This window comes from Cavia porcellus, unplaced genomic scaffold, assembly GCF_034190915.1.
Source record: "Cavia porcellus strain 051 isolate PalLab524CR breed Dunkin Hartley unplaced genomic scaffold, mCavPor4.1 scaffold_30, whole genome shotgun sequence".
NCBI lineage: Eukaryota > Metazoa > Chordata > Mammalia > Rodentia > Caviidae > Cavia > Cavia porcellus.
The window spans coordinates 19,259,026-19,278,396 of record NW_026947513.1 but is presented as its reverse complement, the minus strand read 5'-3'; the positions used below and the strand labels follow the sequence as shown (position 1 = coordinate 19,278,396).

At 34.3% G+C, this 19,371-nt stretch overlaps 1 protein-coding gene across 6 annotated transcripts in view; it reads left to right on the top strand.

The window, feature by feature from the left end:
• Window positions 1-19,371, top strand: part of Tmem156 (transmembrane protein 156) — a 45,377-nt gene that overhangs the window by 1,122 nt on the left and 24,884 nt on the right. For 5 of the 6 annotated variants that reach the window (XR_010044679.1, XR_010044677.1, XR_010044678.1 and 2 more), the window contains exon 2: window positions 18,862-19,131. Coding sequence is in view for 2 of the 6 variants with exons in the window: in XM_063240520.1 (XP_063096590.1) it covers window positions 18,862-19,131 (270 nt within the window). In the remaining 4 variants the exon portion in view is untranslated. Of the gene's footprint in view, window positions 1-504; window positions 10,081-18,861; window positions 19,132-19,371 lie in introns of those variants that run through there. The other variant, XR_010044676.1, reaches the window with a different exon arrangement.

Sequence of the window (19,371 nt, the reverse complement as noted above, 5' to 3'; positions counted from 1 at the left end):
TATTAGATGATGCTAAGTAGCCAGATAAAAATATTTTTGCTAAATAAACACTAGGATGGCAATTTTGTGAGTGATCAAAGTTTTAAATTTTCTTTGGTCTGCTGCCATTATGTTGCTCAGATTAAGTGATATGACATACATTTTTGATGCTTGGTTTACTGGGTGATTTACAGACTAGTTAAAGAAAATCTACTTTTAAACTGAAGTGAGTAAGCTCATTTAATAATTACCTAAGGTAAGCAGCACTAAGGTAAGATATACCTACAAAAAATCCTGTTTGCTCTAATGAAAACCTGGTTATTGGCCCACTAAAGATTTAATGAACTATTTGTTAACCATTGGTTGATATTAAATGAGAGCTGGCGGGTCTAAAGTTCCCCTGTGCCCCAGGCAGATGTATGGCGTTTTTAATTCCTGTTTTCAGAGCATGACACGTGGCCTCCTGGGCCAGTGGTAAGCACAAAGAAGCGCAGCTCAGAGAAATTTGCAGGTAGGACAGATGGAAGCTTTAGTGGCCCCTCGTATTTGTGGGTAGAACAAAGAATATTTGTAAAATCCGTCTTCATCAAACTTTCTTGGCCTAATGGTAACGTGTCAGCTCTTCATCTTGACGGTGTTCCACAGTCATTTATAATGATGTTTATCTTCTTAGTTTCATAACTGGTTGCATCAGCTCTCAGTACAACCTTTGCTTCTCTGTCAGCTGAAAATACCTGTTTCTCTTTGCCTGACTCAGCTATCGCTTAGATTACTTGTCAGAGTCTTTGAGGTGATGGATTTATTTGGGAATTTTGTTTCAAAGGGTTCTTATTTTAGGCCAGCAAGCAAATATGTTTGAAAACCACTGTCATTTCTTGGAGGAAGGAATAAAAAGTTAATTAGTAGGTAAAATATTTTACATATGCAATATGTAACAATAATGCCATCTATTTATGTGCGTGTCTCTCTATATATATAGTGTGTTTTGAGATTTGTTGGTTTGGTTTGTTTATATTTAGTCTCACCCAGGTGTCCTTGAACTGGTAATCCTCCTGCCTCTTGCCTATTGAAATAAGTTGAATTATCAACCAGTACATTTCATAAAATAAAGTATTTAGTAATTATTTAGTAATTATTATTAAAGTATTTAAATAATTATTTATTTAATTATTTAAATGACAAATTAAGAGAGTTCTAAAAGTAGGAAAATTAATCTTGAAATTCTCATCTATCCTCACTCCATCTGTTATTGTTTCCTTTTCATTTTTAATGTTCTATTCATTTTAATTTCTAAGATAAACTTTTATAAAATTATTTTTGTTTATAAATTATTCACTGATACCCTGTCTTTAACATGTCAAATGAATTCAAAAGGAATCTTAATGAAGAGTAAGGTATTCGTGAGGTTTAGTAGATTGGATTTCAAAATAACAAATTTTCTGAAGTCCTGAGTTAAAAATCCAGCACTATGTTTGATCATTTTTCATCAAAAATGTATCTGAGTTTTTGAATAATCGCTAGTAGGAATATTCAATCATCACGTCACACATTGTAAGCTATTTAATCTAGCTCTGAGAATAGTAACTTCTTAAACATTGAGTCTTTTAAGTAAGTTTGCATTGGGTATGCATTGGCAAGATAACTGATTCTACAGCAATGTTTTAAAACGTTCAACTTATCTAGAAGACAGATAAGATACAGTAGTTAATATAATAGTTACATTGCATATAAGTAAGGGAGATCCAGATGGAAATGGATATATTTTGATTCAGAGAATCTTGCAAGAAACTGAAAGGAGCTGGTTGATCTCAAATAAAACTTCGCCAGTTTGTATTTGCCGGATTTAGTGGTTAAGACAGAGATGTGGTTAATTTTTGTATAAACCCCAACAACCTGTTACACATTGATTCTTTCATTCAACAATAGTATCTTCTCATTGACAGGAACCCAGGGCTACAAAAAATCCAAGGCAAGTCTTTTTTCAAGGAATTTTCAATTAGTTAGAAATCTAATAGTAGGCAACTAAATATAATAGCATAAATTCTAAAATAGTGGTGTAAAAAATGTTGTATGGAGAACATAAGTGTTGCTTCCAGTCCTGTCTTAAGGAATATTTGCCTTCTATTTTCATTTGCAAAGAAAAATAACAACTAGCAGAGTTTAAATGATTGCTTTGTATTTGCCCTTACTTCCTTATAGAAACACTGTTTAACAAAAATCGTGATTATTATTGATTTTCAAATAAAAAGTTTTCATATCAATATATCACAAATTCCTGAAACCAAAAATGGAAGCAAACTGTGCAAATGTACTCCCAGTGATTTGTGGCAATGTAGGGCAGAAATAGCACAGATAAAAACACCTTAAATTTAATTTTATCCAGCTGTTTTGACTTCTTCAGTTTTAAGAGCCAAACTCACATAAATTATGTTTACTAGCTTTCATTTCTCCTTCTACGTCACACTAAATGAACAGCCAACCTGAAGAAAACAAAGCATAAAGGAATTTCACTAACAAACTATAGGATAATCCCTGGAGTATAGGAGAGTATTTTCACAGCTTTCATGTCTGTATTATATATGTCTGAATTATAAACCTTGCATATTAAGGGTAAATGCAATTAATTTTCTCACAGTGCTATCCTGGTTCTCAGCATGGGCACTTAATTTTCTTCTCATTGACTGGTTCATAAAAATTTAATCAGTTCCCCCTGAAAAAAAGTTTTGGGATAAAGGCTTATGACTACTTAAATAATTTGTTTTTTTAAAAGATTGGGTCTCTCAATACTGTCCAGGCTGGTCTTAAACTCTTGGACTAAAGTGACCATCCCATTTTAGCCTCCTAAGTGCTGCATTTACAGGTGTGTACCATCTTGCTTGGTTTATAATTTAAAAAATTTTAAGATATTAATATTTATATGTTCCATATTTATAGGTACTATGCCAATATTTTTATTATATTTATTTTTATAGGTCATTAACAAAAGTGTTTTTTGAATTTGATCAAGTATGCTTATTGGTACATTTTAGGCATACATAATAATCATAGACACTATAGAGAATTTATATCTGCATATGACACAACTTGATTCTTTTTTCCCTCTATTTTCCTACCCTTCCTCCAATCCCCTTTCCCTTCCTTATTTACAAAAACTTTGCTTTAATTTTTTTCTTCCTTTTCTATTATTTTTTCTCTTCCTTTCCTTTCCCCCCAATACTTATATATATAGCAACTCATTAAATATTTCAACTTAGGGTATAGCTCAGTTGTGGAGCACATGCATAGTACGTGTTCAGACCTCACCAACATAATCTAAAAAATGTAAAAATCAGTGAATTCCTGGTGAAATATCAGGAAAATATTCTGAAAATATTCAGAAAGAAGGAATAAAACAGTTAGTAAATTTACTTTGTCCTAGGACTTCACTTACTGAAATTTCTCAATCATAACAGTTTAAAAATGACTACTAACAGGCACATTATTGCTGTGTGTATCTATTTTAGATAACATGTGCTAAGAGGGTTGAAATCCAAAGCTTTCCATTGTTTCTAAAGAACTGGCCTTATTGGCTGCCTATTAGGTTGTAATACCCACAACCCTTTCTAACTGCTCATTGTTTTGGGGTGGGGATGTGTGTGGTAAATGCCCTTAGTATGCCTATTTTTTTAAATAGAAAAACATGACTTTTTTGAAACATTAACATGGTGATACATCGTCCCCTTACATTGTTCTATCACTTGCTTACATTGTTCTAATCACTTGCTTATTTATGACAATGAACTTTTTGACAGTTTTATCCATTAATGTGCTGCTGCATTCTGAGTTGTTAGGACAGTACTTGCCACGTTAGGGGACAATCAATGAATATCTCTTGATTAAGCAAATTTTCTGAGTCATGTTGTTATGGAAATTTAAAAAACATTTTATTTTCAATCTCCACCATCATTTTGTAATTTAGGCCCATCAAGTATTACTGTTACATTGTTGAAAAATAAAATTCATCACAAGCTTAAAATTTCTAGGTCATGCAGCCTGTTAAATGTATCTTACTGAATATTTCACTTAAAATATATGTAGCTTTATTTGGAGCCTTTTTCCTTATTTATGAAGAATTTCAAAACAAATATTTACTTACTGTCTTGATAAGTAAAATGTTAGGTCCTAGATCTGCCTTTCAAATACTATTATGTTTTGTTAAAAGTTACCCAAAACTTTACCCTTGCCTTCAGAAGGCATTTTAAATCCTGTAAGTCAATCTATATCTTCTCTAGGTTCCCTGGCTTTTAATCTTGTTAAAACCACAGATATATTACCCATCTATAGCATGATATCATTTTTTTCTTTTTTCTTTAAAACTCAGTATTACTAGAGATGCTTTAACTGTTGGCCCCTAAAGTGAAGTATAGCAAGCTTTTGCTATGGAAATTGACATTCTATTTTAGTTTATGCTAATTATCTGTGACCAAAGGAAAACAACATATGCTTGCAAAGGTCTAAATTGCAGAATTATGCTACAGAATATCCAAAACTGATGAAGGAGCTTTAGAAAAATTGGTTTGGTTTTTATCTTTTTTTTAATTCATTATAAAAACTGATATAAATCTCTCTGTTTATGGGGTACTGTGTGATGCTTTGAAATATGTATATAGATAGATAGATAGAGATATCTATATCCTCAGACACTCATTCTTTCTTTATGTTTAAAACATTCAAAATATTTTCTTCCAGCTTTTGTGCAATACAGAGTACATTATCATTATCTACAGTCTCCCTGTAGTACAACAAAACATAAGAATTTTTCTCTTAACTTGGTACCTGTTGATTAGCTATGCTTAAAAGGCAGATTTACATGCAATAGAATGGAAAGACCTTAAGTACTTAGTTTCATGAATATTGACATTTATATGCATATATTAACTGCTAATGCTTATGAGACATTAATTTCCATCACCTCTGAAAAGACACCTCCTGTCTTTTCCTGACAAATCTCCCTTTGACCCCCAAGACAATATCCTAATCTGTTCCACCATAGATTAGTTTACCCATCTTCATTTTAATATAAATGGGTCTGGTTTCTTTAGCTTAGCATAATGTTTTGACATTTTATGTTATTGAATATAACACTTTTTCCTTTCTTTGTGTTCCATCCATTGGGTTAGTTCCAGTTATTGACTGTTATAAATATGCAATGGTAAATATTACTGTACCAGGGTTCATGGGAACCTATGTTTTCTTTTCTACTGGGTAACTCATAGTGGAATAGCTGACTGTTTCAGTCACTTTGGGTTGCTATTTAAAACACAATAGATTGTATGGCTTATAAATAGTATACATTTGTTTCTTACAGTTCTGGAGGATGGATGTCCAAAATTAGGGTGTCAGCATGGTTGGGTTCTGATGAGGGCACTCTCCCAGGTCACAAACTGCCTATTTCCCTGCATTTTCACAGGGCCCAAAGACAGAGAGCTCCCTCTCTAGCCTTTTTTCATAAGGGCACTAATCCCACTCTTTAGGACTCTACCCCATGATCTAACTACCTCCCACAGGGGCCATTTCCAAATAGCATCAAGTCAGGATTAAAGTTTCAACATAAGAATTTGGGGGGGCACCAACATTCAGTCTTTTGCACTGCGTATATTTACTTTTATAAGTAAATATGATTTTTAAAAGTGACTGAACTAGTAATGTTTCACGTGGCAAAGATTTTTATTTCCTTTAGTTTTCATTTAATGTGCTGAAACTGCACTTAGCATATGTATAGTTCTAAATAATCCACATTTCCCCCAAAGTCTCTTGATAACTAGTTAACAAAATAGTCTTGGTGTTGGGAAAATAAAACTTGACCTAGAGTAGTTTCCATAGGTCCTATGATCTGTCAAACAATGGGAAAAAACATCTGGTTCTAAGGATACTGTCTCCTTTGGTTATTTAGAGAGTAAGGGAAATGCTGCCCTTGAGAGTTTGTTGTTATTTGGATATTGAATGCTATTATCTGTGAAGTGTGTGAAGTCCAATCCAAGAATTTAATTAAAGTTATTTGGGATCAGCAGTGCCATTAGATACCCAGAAGAGGCAATTATCAATCTTCTCTGGATGGAAACATATTCAACCAATCCTCAAGTAATTTCCCTTATGAAATCCCAAGAGAAGTGAGTTATTATCAAAAATCACAAAACACACGAAGACTCAACAGAAACAACAAATAGAATCAAATTTTCAAAGAATTCAGTTACTTCAATATGAACAATATTTATTTTGGTTCAGTAAATAGATGTGGCATTAAAAGTTATGAATAATATCAGAATAATATAATTGGAACCTTATCTATCACCATATAAAAATCAACTTAAAATGACTTAAAAACATAAATGTAAGACCCAAAGCATTTACATTACTAGAAGAAAACACGAGAGAAAAGGTTTTGCATTGATTTAGCCAATGACTTTCTGAGCATGTCCTAGAAAGCATAGGTAACAAAAGTAAAATAATACAAATCAAAGTTAAACTAAAAAGCTTCTACCCAGTCAACAATCAACAGAATGAAAAAACTATCAATGGAATGGGAGAAGATACTTGCAAATTATATCTATTAAGGGATTGATATCCTATACATAATAAACTATTACAATTCAATAACTAAAAAAGCATAAATAACTAAAAAGTATGCAAAGGACTTAAAGTTTTCCCAAGACGTGTAAATGATGAATAGGCATGTGCAAAGGTGTTCCTTACTAATCATCAGAAATACAAGTTAAAATCACAATGAGTTATCCTTTCACATTACTTAAGACACTATTGTCCAAAAGACAAGATAATGTGTTGGTAAGGATGTGGAAAAAAGGGAATCCTTAACACAGTTGGTGAAAATATACATTAGTTAACTATTATGGAGGTATGTATGCATTAAAAATGGAACTATCATATGATCCTGCAATGCCATTTCTTGGGTATATGCTGTATTTTTAAAAAAACAAATCAGTGTGTCAAAGAGACATCCAGTTCCATGTCACTGTAGCATTACTCATAATAATCCACATCAATGAATGAATGAATGGTAAGGGTTCATCACTGGATGAATAGATACAGGAAATACATATATATATGTGTGTATATATATATATATATGTGTGTGTGTATATATATGTGTGTGTGTGTGAAAAATTTGGAAAACTAGAATTTCTAATTGTGAAAATAAAATTACAAATTAGAAATGCAAGTGGTGAAGTAAACAGATTAGGTACAACTGAATATTTAATAAACTGGAATACATACTTGAAGAAATTACCTAGAACATAGCATCGAGGTCCAAATAAATTTAAAAAATATGTAACAGAAGTTAATAGAAATGGAGAACAAAGGAAGATATTTCTTTTTTCTTTTACATGTGTCTATTTATTTTCTTTTCCTCCTTATATAAAACACAAACTCCCTAGGGTTAGAATTACAGGCATGCACTTCCATGACAGGTATGTGCTTCCAAGTATGTAATCAGTATTGCTGGAAATGTGTCTTCAGGGTGGATGAAGGAAGATATTTCTTTTTTTTTAATTTTTTTTTTTTTTGGTCTTTTTTCATTTTTATCGGTACCAGGGATCGAACTCACGACCGCCTGCTTGCAAGGCAGGTGCTTATGCCGCTGAGCTAAACCCCCAGCCCCAAGGAAGATATTTCTAATCAGGGCTGCAAAAGAAGGGAAGATAAAATAGGGAAAAGACCATATTTGAAGAAATAATGTCTGAGAATTTTATAGAATCAAGGAAAGACATACTCAGATTTAGGAAACTCAACAATTCCCAAAAAAGAATGAATAGAAACAAATTCTGCAGAACATGAAGCTAAAGATGTTTTTAAAAACCAGAGATAAAGGACTTCCAGGAGAACATAGCAGATAGATAACAGCAGCTGTGGAGGCTCTCCGAGATAGCCAGCTTAAAATCCAGAAATGGTGTGGTGTGAGGAGTCCTGAGCAAGGGGAGATATACCCTGCTGACCCAGGAACAAACTAAGTTGAGAGAAACCAATTGGAAATGTAATCCCGGTGCTATAACTGGAACAGATAAAATCTCAGCAGAAGCTGGAACCCACGTGGCGATTTGAATTTCCTGCCGCCACTGCTGCATCTGAATAAGCACAGCAGGAACAGAGAGGCGAAACCTCTGAGAGTGGGAATTGGCAAATGGAGCTGAGAGCGGAACCGGCGGGGAGCCCTGCATTGACCTATGGTGAGTGAGAGGAGCAGGGACCCTTCCATAGACTAGGAGGCTCCAACAGAGGACATTCTGGGACCTGGCAGACTAGCTGGAACAGGACGCTGCAGTGACTTTAGTCACATATTCCCTCTCAAGCGGGATTGGTAGGGAGCCTTGACCTGGGTGACGCCACGGACTAAGACCCAGTAGGCTAGCCCAAATCAGATCCCAGTGCCTGGCGGTGCACTCTAGCAGTGAAGCTTTCAGTAGGTTGACTGACCTGGAGGGGTGGGCACAGGAGACTGCCCAAGTCTGTGTCTCCCTGGTACACTGCAGGGGGCGGGAACACCTAGCCGGCGGATTCAAACAAACTGTAACTGACAAAGAAAAAAACTGGGCCTCCTATATACGCTTGCATGGAAGGAACAAAAAGTATGGGAAGAGGGAGCAACAAGAAAGGGTCCTCAGCCCCCAATCCTGAGAACACTGATAAATGCAAAGGTAAATGCAAAGGAGAATGAGGACAGAAAACATGCAATATCAGACACGGCACCAATAGACAGTATCTCTGGAGCCTCATAGACAAGTTCAAAAGTGAAGTATTTAATGACCTAAAGCAAGATATTAGTAGAATAATTTGAGAAATGCTAAGCACCACCCAAGAAAAAACAGATGGTGGAATGGAAGAACAGAAAAAAAGAGGAGAATTGTTTGATGGAGAAAATAGAGAAAACATAGAATATGTGAAGCAGGTTCAAAGAGATTACCAGGAAACTAAAAACCCTATTGAAAGCTGGCATAATAGCTTGAAAGAAACTAAGGATAGATTATCTGAACTAGAGGACAGATTTGTAATGTGGGAGCAAGAAATGAAAAACTTCTTAAAAATAACAAGAAAACAAACAGCAATAATACAAAGGCTTGAAGATGATAAGAGGATCTATAACTTAAGAATTAAGAATGTAAAAGAAGAAGTAGGGACACAAACAAATGAACTACAAAGGCTATTCACAGAAATAATCCAGGAGAATTTCCCTAATCTAACAAAAGGTAAAGATACTCAGATGTATGAGGCATACAGGACCCCAGCCACCTACAACCCAAACAGAGCTACACCCAGGCATATAATAATCAAAATTCCAGAAATCCAATATGAGAACAGAATATTAAAAGCCATCAGAGACAAGAAACAGATCACTTACAAGGGAACACCCATCAGAATTACAGCAGACTTTTCGGCACAAAACATCAAATCACGAAGAGCATGGGGGGAAATAATTCAAGCTTTGAAAGATAATAACCTCCAGCCAAGATTGATATATCCTGCACAACTATCCCTGGAAATTGATGGAAAAACTAGGTGCTTCCAGGATAGAGAGGAACTAGGGGAATTTGCAACCACCAATTCAAATGTACAGAGAATACTGCAGGACATTCTAAAAAAAGAAAAATACCAAGATTCCAGAAACAGTGGAAGAGAGGCTACAATGAATAGAGCAGAAATCAAAATGAAAAAAGACAAACTGACAACTAATGACAGAAAAAGAGCTCAACAGAAATGAGGCAGAGAAGGTTGAATGGTAGGAACTGTTATTTTGTAGAAAACAAGACATCATAATAGCTAGTGCTGATTTAATATCATCTTGTTTTGAAGTCCCACCAAGCTTTTGTTCTTCTGTTTCCATCGGTCTTAACATGTTGTATCTTATTGGATTTTATTATATGTGATAATATAAACAAAAACTTTTATAGACAAGGAGATTATACAGAAACCGTTGTTCATTTTCTGTTAGTTGGTTCTAAATACCCTGTAATACTGTCATTCTCTTGAATGGTTTTACATTGTCTTGATGTGTTTGATGCTACAGTATATGAAGTTATACTCAAGGATTTCAAGGAAAGAGACGCTATGGTAAGTACTTTTATGTCGGGATATCTGGTAGTGAAAAACTATTTTGCTTAAATGGTTATGTTTTGACCTGTGCTGTTTTGCTGTTATGCCCTTTTTTATCTCAATCTCCTTTTTTATTATTTACTTTTTATTTTTATCTTTTTAATTAAGGGAAAGATAAAAAAGCAGGATATATTATAGTAACCCACTTTGATTTCCTATTAACTTGATTTGAAACCCTGTATTGCTCTCACCATCTTGTTTTGACTGATTTTCCTCTGTTCTGTTTTGCTTGATACTACCAAGTTCGAGAGTATAGGCAACAACTGTGAAGACAATAAGATTCATTATGACGCCCATTCTGGTTGGATTATTATCTTCTTTTGAAGTGCTGTAATGTCTCCAATGTTTTAGTTTTATTGGTTTTGTTCTTTACTGTTTTGTTCAATTTTATTATAACTGATGATATAGGCAATTCTTTTTAAGATAGCAAGAGGCATTATGGGAACCATTGTTGATCACCTTGTTTTTTGTTTTTACAGTACATTTTATGTCCATCCTTTTGATTTGACTGACTCTGTTTTGTTCTGTCACATTTGGTTTTATTCTCTTCAAAAAAAGTAATAAGAACTGTGGGAGTAATAAAACCCAAAATGTGTAATTGTCATTGTACAAAAGAGAGGAAAAGAAAGTGCTCTAAAGGATATAACTGCATGTATATTTAAGTGTATAAGATAGATAACCATATTACTGAGTTTTGTTGGATCATTGAATAGAACTCTTTGCAGTCTCACTGTTTGAATGTCCACTTTATATGCTTTAATTTTGTAGCTTGAGCAACTATTTCTAAGATGACAATATGTAATCTATTAACTAGTGATGTCGTACTGTTTAGTTTTTCTGAAATTCTGTATAACTTGTACCCTTTTTCTGTTTTCTTTCCTTTTTCTCCTTAAATAAAATTAAAAAAAAAATAGAGCTAAAGACACATTGTCTTCAATAGTTAGAATGACAGCTCATATCTTGAAAAGAACAGTTAATATCAGTGGAATAATGCATCCAAAGTGCTGTAACAAAATTATCATCAATCTGAAATAGGTGAGATGTACATTTTTAGACAGAAAGGCAGAAAATGTACAATTATCACATTTTTGGTGAAGGAGCTTTTCTGAAAATTAACTCCAAGAGAAAGAAGATAACTCCAAAAGAATGTCAGAGTCATAAGAAGAAATGACAGAAAAAAAGCAGCAAATATAAACATGTGAGTAAATCTAAAAAAACCTTGAAGATATTGATTAAATTAATTAATTAATTATTAATTATTGATTAAATATTGATTAAAATAATCACTGCTTTATATCTGTAAGTTGCATGTCAGTGATAAAAACAAGATAGTACTAAAATGATAAGCTAAGGAACACTGAAGTCAGGAATTTTTTGAGGACTAGTATATCTTAGTATTCAAGTGCAACAAAAATGGTACAAAAGAGAAAAAATTTGCAAGCCGATCTCATTTGTAAATATGGTTATAGAACTTTAAAGCACATCATTAAGAATTTTAGTGTAGGGCTGGGAATGTAGTTCAGTGGCAGAGCACTTGCCTAGCATACAGCAGGCCTTGAGTTTAATCCTTAGCACTGAGAAAAATAAAATGAAATAAAATATATAAATGCAACAATGCAGAAAAATGATCAAATTAGATTTATTGCTGGTATGCAGGATTGAGTTAGCATTACATAATCTAATAAATGTAATTTACTATATTTAACAGATTAAAGAAGACAATATAAAGGACCATGGCAAACTATAGTGAATGTTTAAATTTCAAAAAACTTCTTAGAATAAAAAAAATTACCATTGAATGCCCTCAAAATATTTCCCCTCACTTTGAACACACTTGCTCACTCTTTGACACTTTCTTAGGCAGTTCTGGAAGTTGTCTTTTATAAGTGTCTCTAGTTACACTATGATGGCTACCTTGGTATTTTGAATGATTCAAAATGTTTACCTTTTACAATCATTTTGACTTTGTGCAAGTCACTTGGTGCCAGATTCAGTGAGTGAGGTAGGTGAGGACTCAAAATATTTTTACAAGCTTGTCTTAGTTACGTTTTTTTTCTTTGCTGAGACAAAATACCCAATGGCCAAAATTAAAAGAGGAAAGTTTTAATTATCTCACAGTTTGTGGAGGTTTCATTCCATAATTATCTAGCTTCAAGGCAGAGTGGTGTGGCAGAGGGGCAACTGTTTATCATGGAGCAGGACAGCAAAAGCAAGAGAGTGTAAGGTAAGCCTCTTTCTGTACCTTATATTGTATCCACTCCAGCAGGATTAGGGAGGTGCCAATCTAATCAATGGACCAATCCAGCAATCACCCACCCTTAATCCCAGCATTGCTCTATGAATCAATCACACACTCTAGATTCAGCCACCTCTGGAAAAACCCTATGACTGTATGAGGCTTTGGGGGACATCTAGACACAAACCATAACACTGCCTTTCTATTGTATGTCACTGGGAGTGGCATTTGCCATAGTTTTGATTCCACTATGTAAAGACAGTTATGAAAGAGGACTTCCAGAATTGCTTCAGAATGTGGAAAAAAGATAAGGTAAATGTATATTCAAAATGAGGGTGGATATTTTGAGGGGGCTGAATGACAATGTATTACCATAATACATTTTTAAAAATTTAAATATTCACCACATATTTTGATCGCAACTTGTCTAACAATCTTGATAGCTATTGAAGAGTGTTCAATTATATTTAATAGCCCTCATAATAAATAATTTAAAGCAAAGTAGGAATAGAGAGAATTTTAAACTGATAAGAGATCTAAAAATGATAATAGGAAATGTAATCTTCAGTGTTTAAACACTATACTATAACATTCTTAAAATCAGGGGCAAACAAAGATGATCCTTTTCAACATTTCTATTCAACATGGTACTGGAGGTCCTCCTCAGGAAACAGGAGAGTTAAAACAGTGAAAAGTATAAGAATGGGAAAATAAGAAGACTGTCACTATTTGTAGTCAATATGCGTATCTTCATAGAAAGCCCAAATCAATAGAAAAAAAGTTAAAATTAATAATGTGGTTTAACAAAGAGGTAAAATATAAGATTGTTATTCAGAAGTCAATTGTATTTCCTTATGACACAATTGTACAAAAGCCACATTTCTTAAAACATACTGTACTTGTTGGCCATAACAGCAAAAAATAAAGTTCCTAGGAAGAAATCTAACAAATGATACATAAAATCATAGTAGAGAAAGTTGAGTAATTTTACAGAAAATTATCATAGAAAAGCTTTATGAATAGAGAAAGAAAGAAATAATAAAAAGGAAGAAATGGATGATATCTTTCTTCTCCAATTACTTTCTACAATCAAGTCAGAAGTTTCACTGAACTTAAGGTGACTCTAAAATTTATTGGAAAGAGAAAAAAAAAAAGGCAGAAATCAGTAGGACACTTCTGAAGAAAAAGAACAAGATGTGTGAATTTACCTATCGGATATAAAAGCTTTTATAAGAAAATTGGAATTGAGAAAGCATGTACTGTGATTGGAAAGATAGGAATGTGGATTGAAGATGCAAAATCAAGAACCCGGAAACACGCTCAGAATATACATGAAAATTTGATAGCTGATAGGTGTTGTTACAGAGAAATGAAAAAATGGATCACTCAATAATGCTCGGACAGTAGATTAAGCATAAGCACTATGCACAGTTCCAGGTGGATTAAGAACTGAAATGTAAAATGGAAAACATTAAATCTTTTAGAAGAAAAAGTTGACGCAGGTGTTTTCAATCTTAGAAAGAGTTTTAAATAAGACACAAATTAAGATTAAGAGCTTCAAAGATCAAAAAGAAAATGAATAGACAAGGTACAAACTGTGCAAAGATGTTCTGATAAGAAACAGTCTTCTTAAATTTAAATATAGAATGTTATATAAAATGTATCAGTTAAAAACACTGATAATAAAAAGCAGAAAAATGGAAAAGTGGGAGAAAATATACAGATAAGCATGATGAGATTCTGTTTAACACTCACTAAACTGACTAAATTGAAAAACACTGACCAGGGTTTTGTGCACTGTTAGTGAGAGTTTAAATTGGCACACCCACTTTGTATGCTCATTTGGAATTTTGTAACAGTAAAATTGAAGATACATGGACTAAATCTCTAGCTATTTCATTTTTGGCATGTCTGGCTTCTTTGCTTAATGCCTTTGAGATTCATCTATTTTGTTGTTTACAATTTCTTTTTGTTGTTGAGTGATATTGCTTTCTATAGATACATCAGAAGTTGTTTATAATAATCACTAGTTTTTGCAAATTTAGATTGTTTCAAGTTTTTGGGTTAATATAAATAAAAAATCTGTCATAAAGATCCATGTAGAGTACAGGTAAAATGGAACTAAATCTATCCCTATCCCTCTCCCTATCTCTATCTCTGTCTCTGTCTCTGTCTTTATCTCTATCTCTATGTCTGTTTTATTTCTCTTGTGCCAAGTCCTAGGCCTGGAATTTGGGGGCCATATGGTAAGTATATAATTAACTTATAAGAAAATGAAAATCTGTTTTTCAAAGTAGTTGTACTATTTTACATTCTCAGCATCAGTGTATGAGAGTTACAGTTTAAAGCATCATTATTCATAACAGTTAAAAATGGGAACAACCCAAATAAATTTGTTCACTGACAGATAAATGAGTACACAGTGGCATATTCATTCATAAGAATACCATAAATGATTAACCATGATATAATCATCACTATGATTAAAATATAGTAAACAAAAATCAAGTCACAGAATATATGCATCATATCCTGTATATATTTAAAATGTGCTATGGTTTAGGGGTGGGAGGGATAGAGTATTTCAGAGATGTTGGTAATGCCCTATTTTGTAAAGGAAAAAATATAAAAGTAATGTTTACTTTTATTGTAAAGGAAAAAATCAAACCAGGCATGGTGTGCAAACTCACAATTCCAACACTCTCAGAGGAAGATTGCAAGTTTGAGAAGAGCCTGGGCAAGTGACTTAGTGAGGCCTATATCAAAATAAAAAAAGAAACAGAGCTGGGGATGTAGCTCAGTGCTAAGACCCTCGGTTCAATATTGGGCATTTGTCCTATATTGTCATATATTTTCCACTTCTATTTAGTATTCTGCATATTTCTTTTGAGAGTTGAAGTCTCAGTCCTGATAATTCTCTGAAAGAATTTAGATGTCTCACAGCAAGATTAATGGCAGCAGTTAAATTCATAAATCCTTGTTTATGAAAATGAGAATATAGCCCAGCTAATAACAAAAATAATTGAATAGAATTACTTGTTTCTTAAGTAGAGAGTTTTACCAGAGAATGGTGTGCCTTCTATTTATTTCTTTTCCAATTGACTTATTTAAAATTGAGGTTTAAAACCATCATAAAATGACCTGATAGACAAATATTAAACCTATATCATCAATCTAGAAAGCCCAGTTGGTCACTTACCAGATAAGAAGACTGCAATATTGACAATAAAATTTTCTCTATCTCCCTTCTAGGTCATATCATAGCAATATAAATTCCAGAAGTTGAAAATTTCATAAGGTGAAGAATGCTAGTGAGGGAAAAGTCAAGAAATAAGTTTTCATGTGATTGAACAATATTAGAAAAGCTATAAATTAGAGTTACGTCAGATGGCACATTTTCATCTCTCTCCTTCAATGTTACTACAAGTGCAATATTTTTATATAGTTATAATTTTATTATAACTGTGATTATAAATATATTAGATATCATAAAAATGTAGATTTGAGTAAATTTTTACCCCTAAGAAAACCTTTATAGGAACTCTAGCATAAAATTCTTTAATGGCTAGAAATTATTATAGAAGTAATTTCAAATACACAGGGCTAGGAAAATGAACCTTTGAAATAATCAATAATAATAATAATAATAAAATCATGGTAATTAAACATTGGTGCAATTACTGCTAAAATACAAACTCCAAAATTAAAAAATTGCTTTCATAGCAATCACTGGGTGTTATGGATTAAAAACTGGTGGTCAATTTAATGCCAGCTGGATTAAATCAGCATGGTGCTGAGCATAGATGTTCCACCTGAGGAAAGTTGCCAGCATACATAGAGACATGGAGAGGGAGAAGTGAGGCATTGTGGGTTTCTCTAAGTGTTGCTGTTTGAACTGTTGGTTTTCCTGGAGAAGCTCATCATGACTAGCTTCCCCACATTGACTTTGATGCTTGTCATCAGAGAAGCTTGAGACCTTGTTGGTGAGGGTGGCTGTGGTTTGCTTTGGGGGAGCTCTGGTCCTTTACAATAAGCGTCATTGGCTCTGGAGGGGAAGACACATGCTGCTTTATCTCCAGAACAAACTCATCATGCTGGCTTTCTGCAATGTACTCGACTATTCTTATCATTGAAAGAGCTTGGCACCTCCGTGTCACTGAGGGTGGCTTTTCAGGACAGCCTTAGTCTTTGTTTTGAGCGTGACTTTTCAGCTCCAGCGTAGAATCCTCAACCTACCAGCAGAGCTCCTCACCCCACTGGCATAGACTTTCTAGCTTCCACCGCTGACCTTTGGGCCTTCCTAGCTTGGATCTGTAAAACAGACTGATGTGAGTCTTTCTCATGAGCTCTAGACCTCCAGCTGGACTCGTGGGAGGCATTGTCATGGGCTCTAGGTTTTCATCTGGACTCATGTAGGACATTGCTGTGGGATCCAGGCCCTTGGCTGAATATGCTGGGTCTTTAGTGTTGTGGACAGATTTCCTACATTTTCTTGTGTTTTACTCTGGGTGACCATCATAAAATAATATAAATTCTGTGTCCTAATTCTAAGTGTTCTCCTCACAACCCCTGACTACAACACTGGGCTTGACTTTCTTTTAAGTTGGAACCAAGATGTGTAATTAGAAGTAATCATTTTAAACAGTAAAGTAAATCCTTTCATTGTGGACCATATTACTTAGAAACCTTGAAACTGTATTTTACTCCCTACAGTTATGTGAGAGCTGAAGGTGGAATTGGTCACAACAGTTATTTTCTCACATTCACATGTGACTGTTGGAGTGGAAATTTCTGAAAAATAAGATACCAATTCCATAGTTGTTCACTGCTAAGCATGCCCAGTTTTACATAGTGAACTTCAATTATTTGTATGAATTAAATTAAAGATTATCCTATCCTAGCTGAAGGATGAATGTATTTGATACTGTTATAACTCAGTGTTCTTAGCAGGATCCAGAATCATTAACTCTGTGTCACTGGTGGGAAAACTAGACTCATGGACCTTAAATAAATTGTCTCAAATCTTGCCTAACTACAGCACAGCATTAGAGGCTCTGTTTTTGGCTAATTACAGACATAGCATGAGAGTCTCTGTTGCTGAACTCAGTTGTATTTCTATCACACCATTATTTCCATGTCTGATGTTTATCTTTGGGTAAAAATAAAAATTAAGATGTCATTGTGCTAGTTAACTTTGCATTATTGTAATAAATGCCTGAGGTAAATCAACTTATAAAGAAAAGATTGTTAGGTGTGGTGGAGCTCACCTGTGGTCACAGTTACAGAAAGCTGGGATGGAAGGATTGCTTGAGTGCAAGAGTTCAAGACCAGCCTGAGTAGCAAAGGGAGACACCTCATCTCTAATGGATTAATTTAAAAATTTTAAAAAGAAAAGTTTAAATTTGGTTTACAGTTTTAGTGGTTTCACCCCATAGTCATTGGCCCTGTTGCTTTAGGTCTGTAGTGAAGCATCACAGCATGATGGGAGCCTGTGTCCTAGCAGAACCTTTCTTCTCATGATAGGGAGCAAAAAAGGGAGAAAGTGGAGGGGTTGGAGTCCCACTGTCCCCTGCAAGGGTGCATCGCCAGTGACTGGGACGTGCCAGGAGGCCTGACATCTTCAAGGTTCCATTACTTCCCAATGGACGCCTTTAGTACACTGGCCTTTTGGGTCACAGTGAAGCTGTAATGGCCATCTTATTCAATTGCATCTCCAGAGAGACAACCAGTGATAATTCTTGGAGCCTGTAAATATTTCCCTATAAGGAAAGCAGGTATTTTTAGATGTGATTAAATTAAGGATTTTGAGATAAGGAGATTATGCCTGTGGGTCCTAAATTCAATCACAAATATCTTTATGAGAAAGTGAAAGAGGGAGATCTGACACAGACAGAAGACTAGAAACAGAAACGGAAGAAGACAATGTGATCATAGAGACTGAGAGATGCCATGTGCCTATGAAGAGGGACAAGGAATGGATTTTCCTGTCTCCATTAGAGGGAGTGTGATCTTGCAGACTTTTTGATTTTGGATTATTGAAATTGATGCTGAAATTCTGGTGTCCAGAACTGTGAGAGAAGGAATTTCTCGTGTTTGAAACTACCATAATGTGGTAATATGTTACAGCAGGCCCAGGAAACTAACACAGCGACACTGTTCACCTTTTTAATAATCTGTTTAACTCTATTCAACTCACTTGACTTTCTGTTGTGGAACAGATGAATTCATTAGTACCTAATGTCTCTGTGTTAAAAATTTCCCAGAACATGAAATTGTTAAAATGCTAGGGTTTCCAAGTCCTTCTTGACATGGACATCTATTACCTGAAAATTAATGTTATATGGGCAATTTTTAAAAATAGCCAAATAGAGCAGATATTAATTTATATAAAAACATTGTCATTGGTGAACTAAAATCTGCCTAAGAGAACTTGGGAATGTATATTTATTAGAATGACAAAAATCTCAAAATTTTAAAGAAGCATTCTTTTTTTTCCTCTACAGGAAGCCTTTTGGAGCTATCCTGTCTGGAAAGGTGTTTAGAACCGAATATCACTTACTCACTCTCATCCTTAAATTATTCTTTCGTGACTTTCCTGCAACCAGTGAAGGACACTCAGTCTACTGTGGGACTCTTTCTACATCACTCCAGTTTCCAGAACTTCACCAGGATTTGCCAAGAAATCATAAGTGAATTTAAAACATGCTTCTTGTGTTCGGTTTGTGAGTCCAAAGGAAACATGGATTTCGTCTCTCAAGAACAAACATCAAAAGGTAAATACAAAGTGAAAGTGAGAATAAAATGTACCAATTGCAAGTTAACTTACTCCGCTAAAAAAAAAAAGCAGACTACACTCCATTAACAATTCAGAGGCGCTGCCACACTGAGCGACATGGCTCTAGATGGATGACTTGCAGAGTTTTGCAACTGTACTCTTTTTCCATTTGTTTGTTTACTTTGATTTATTGAAAACAAAGTATCTGTTTTTAAAATACATTGAAATGCTGCTGTAA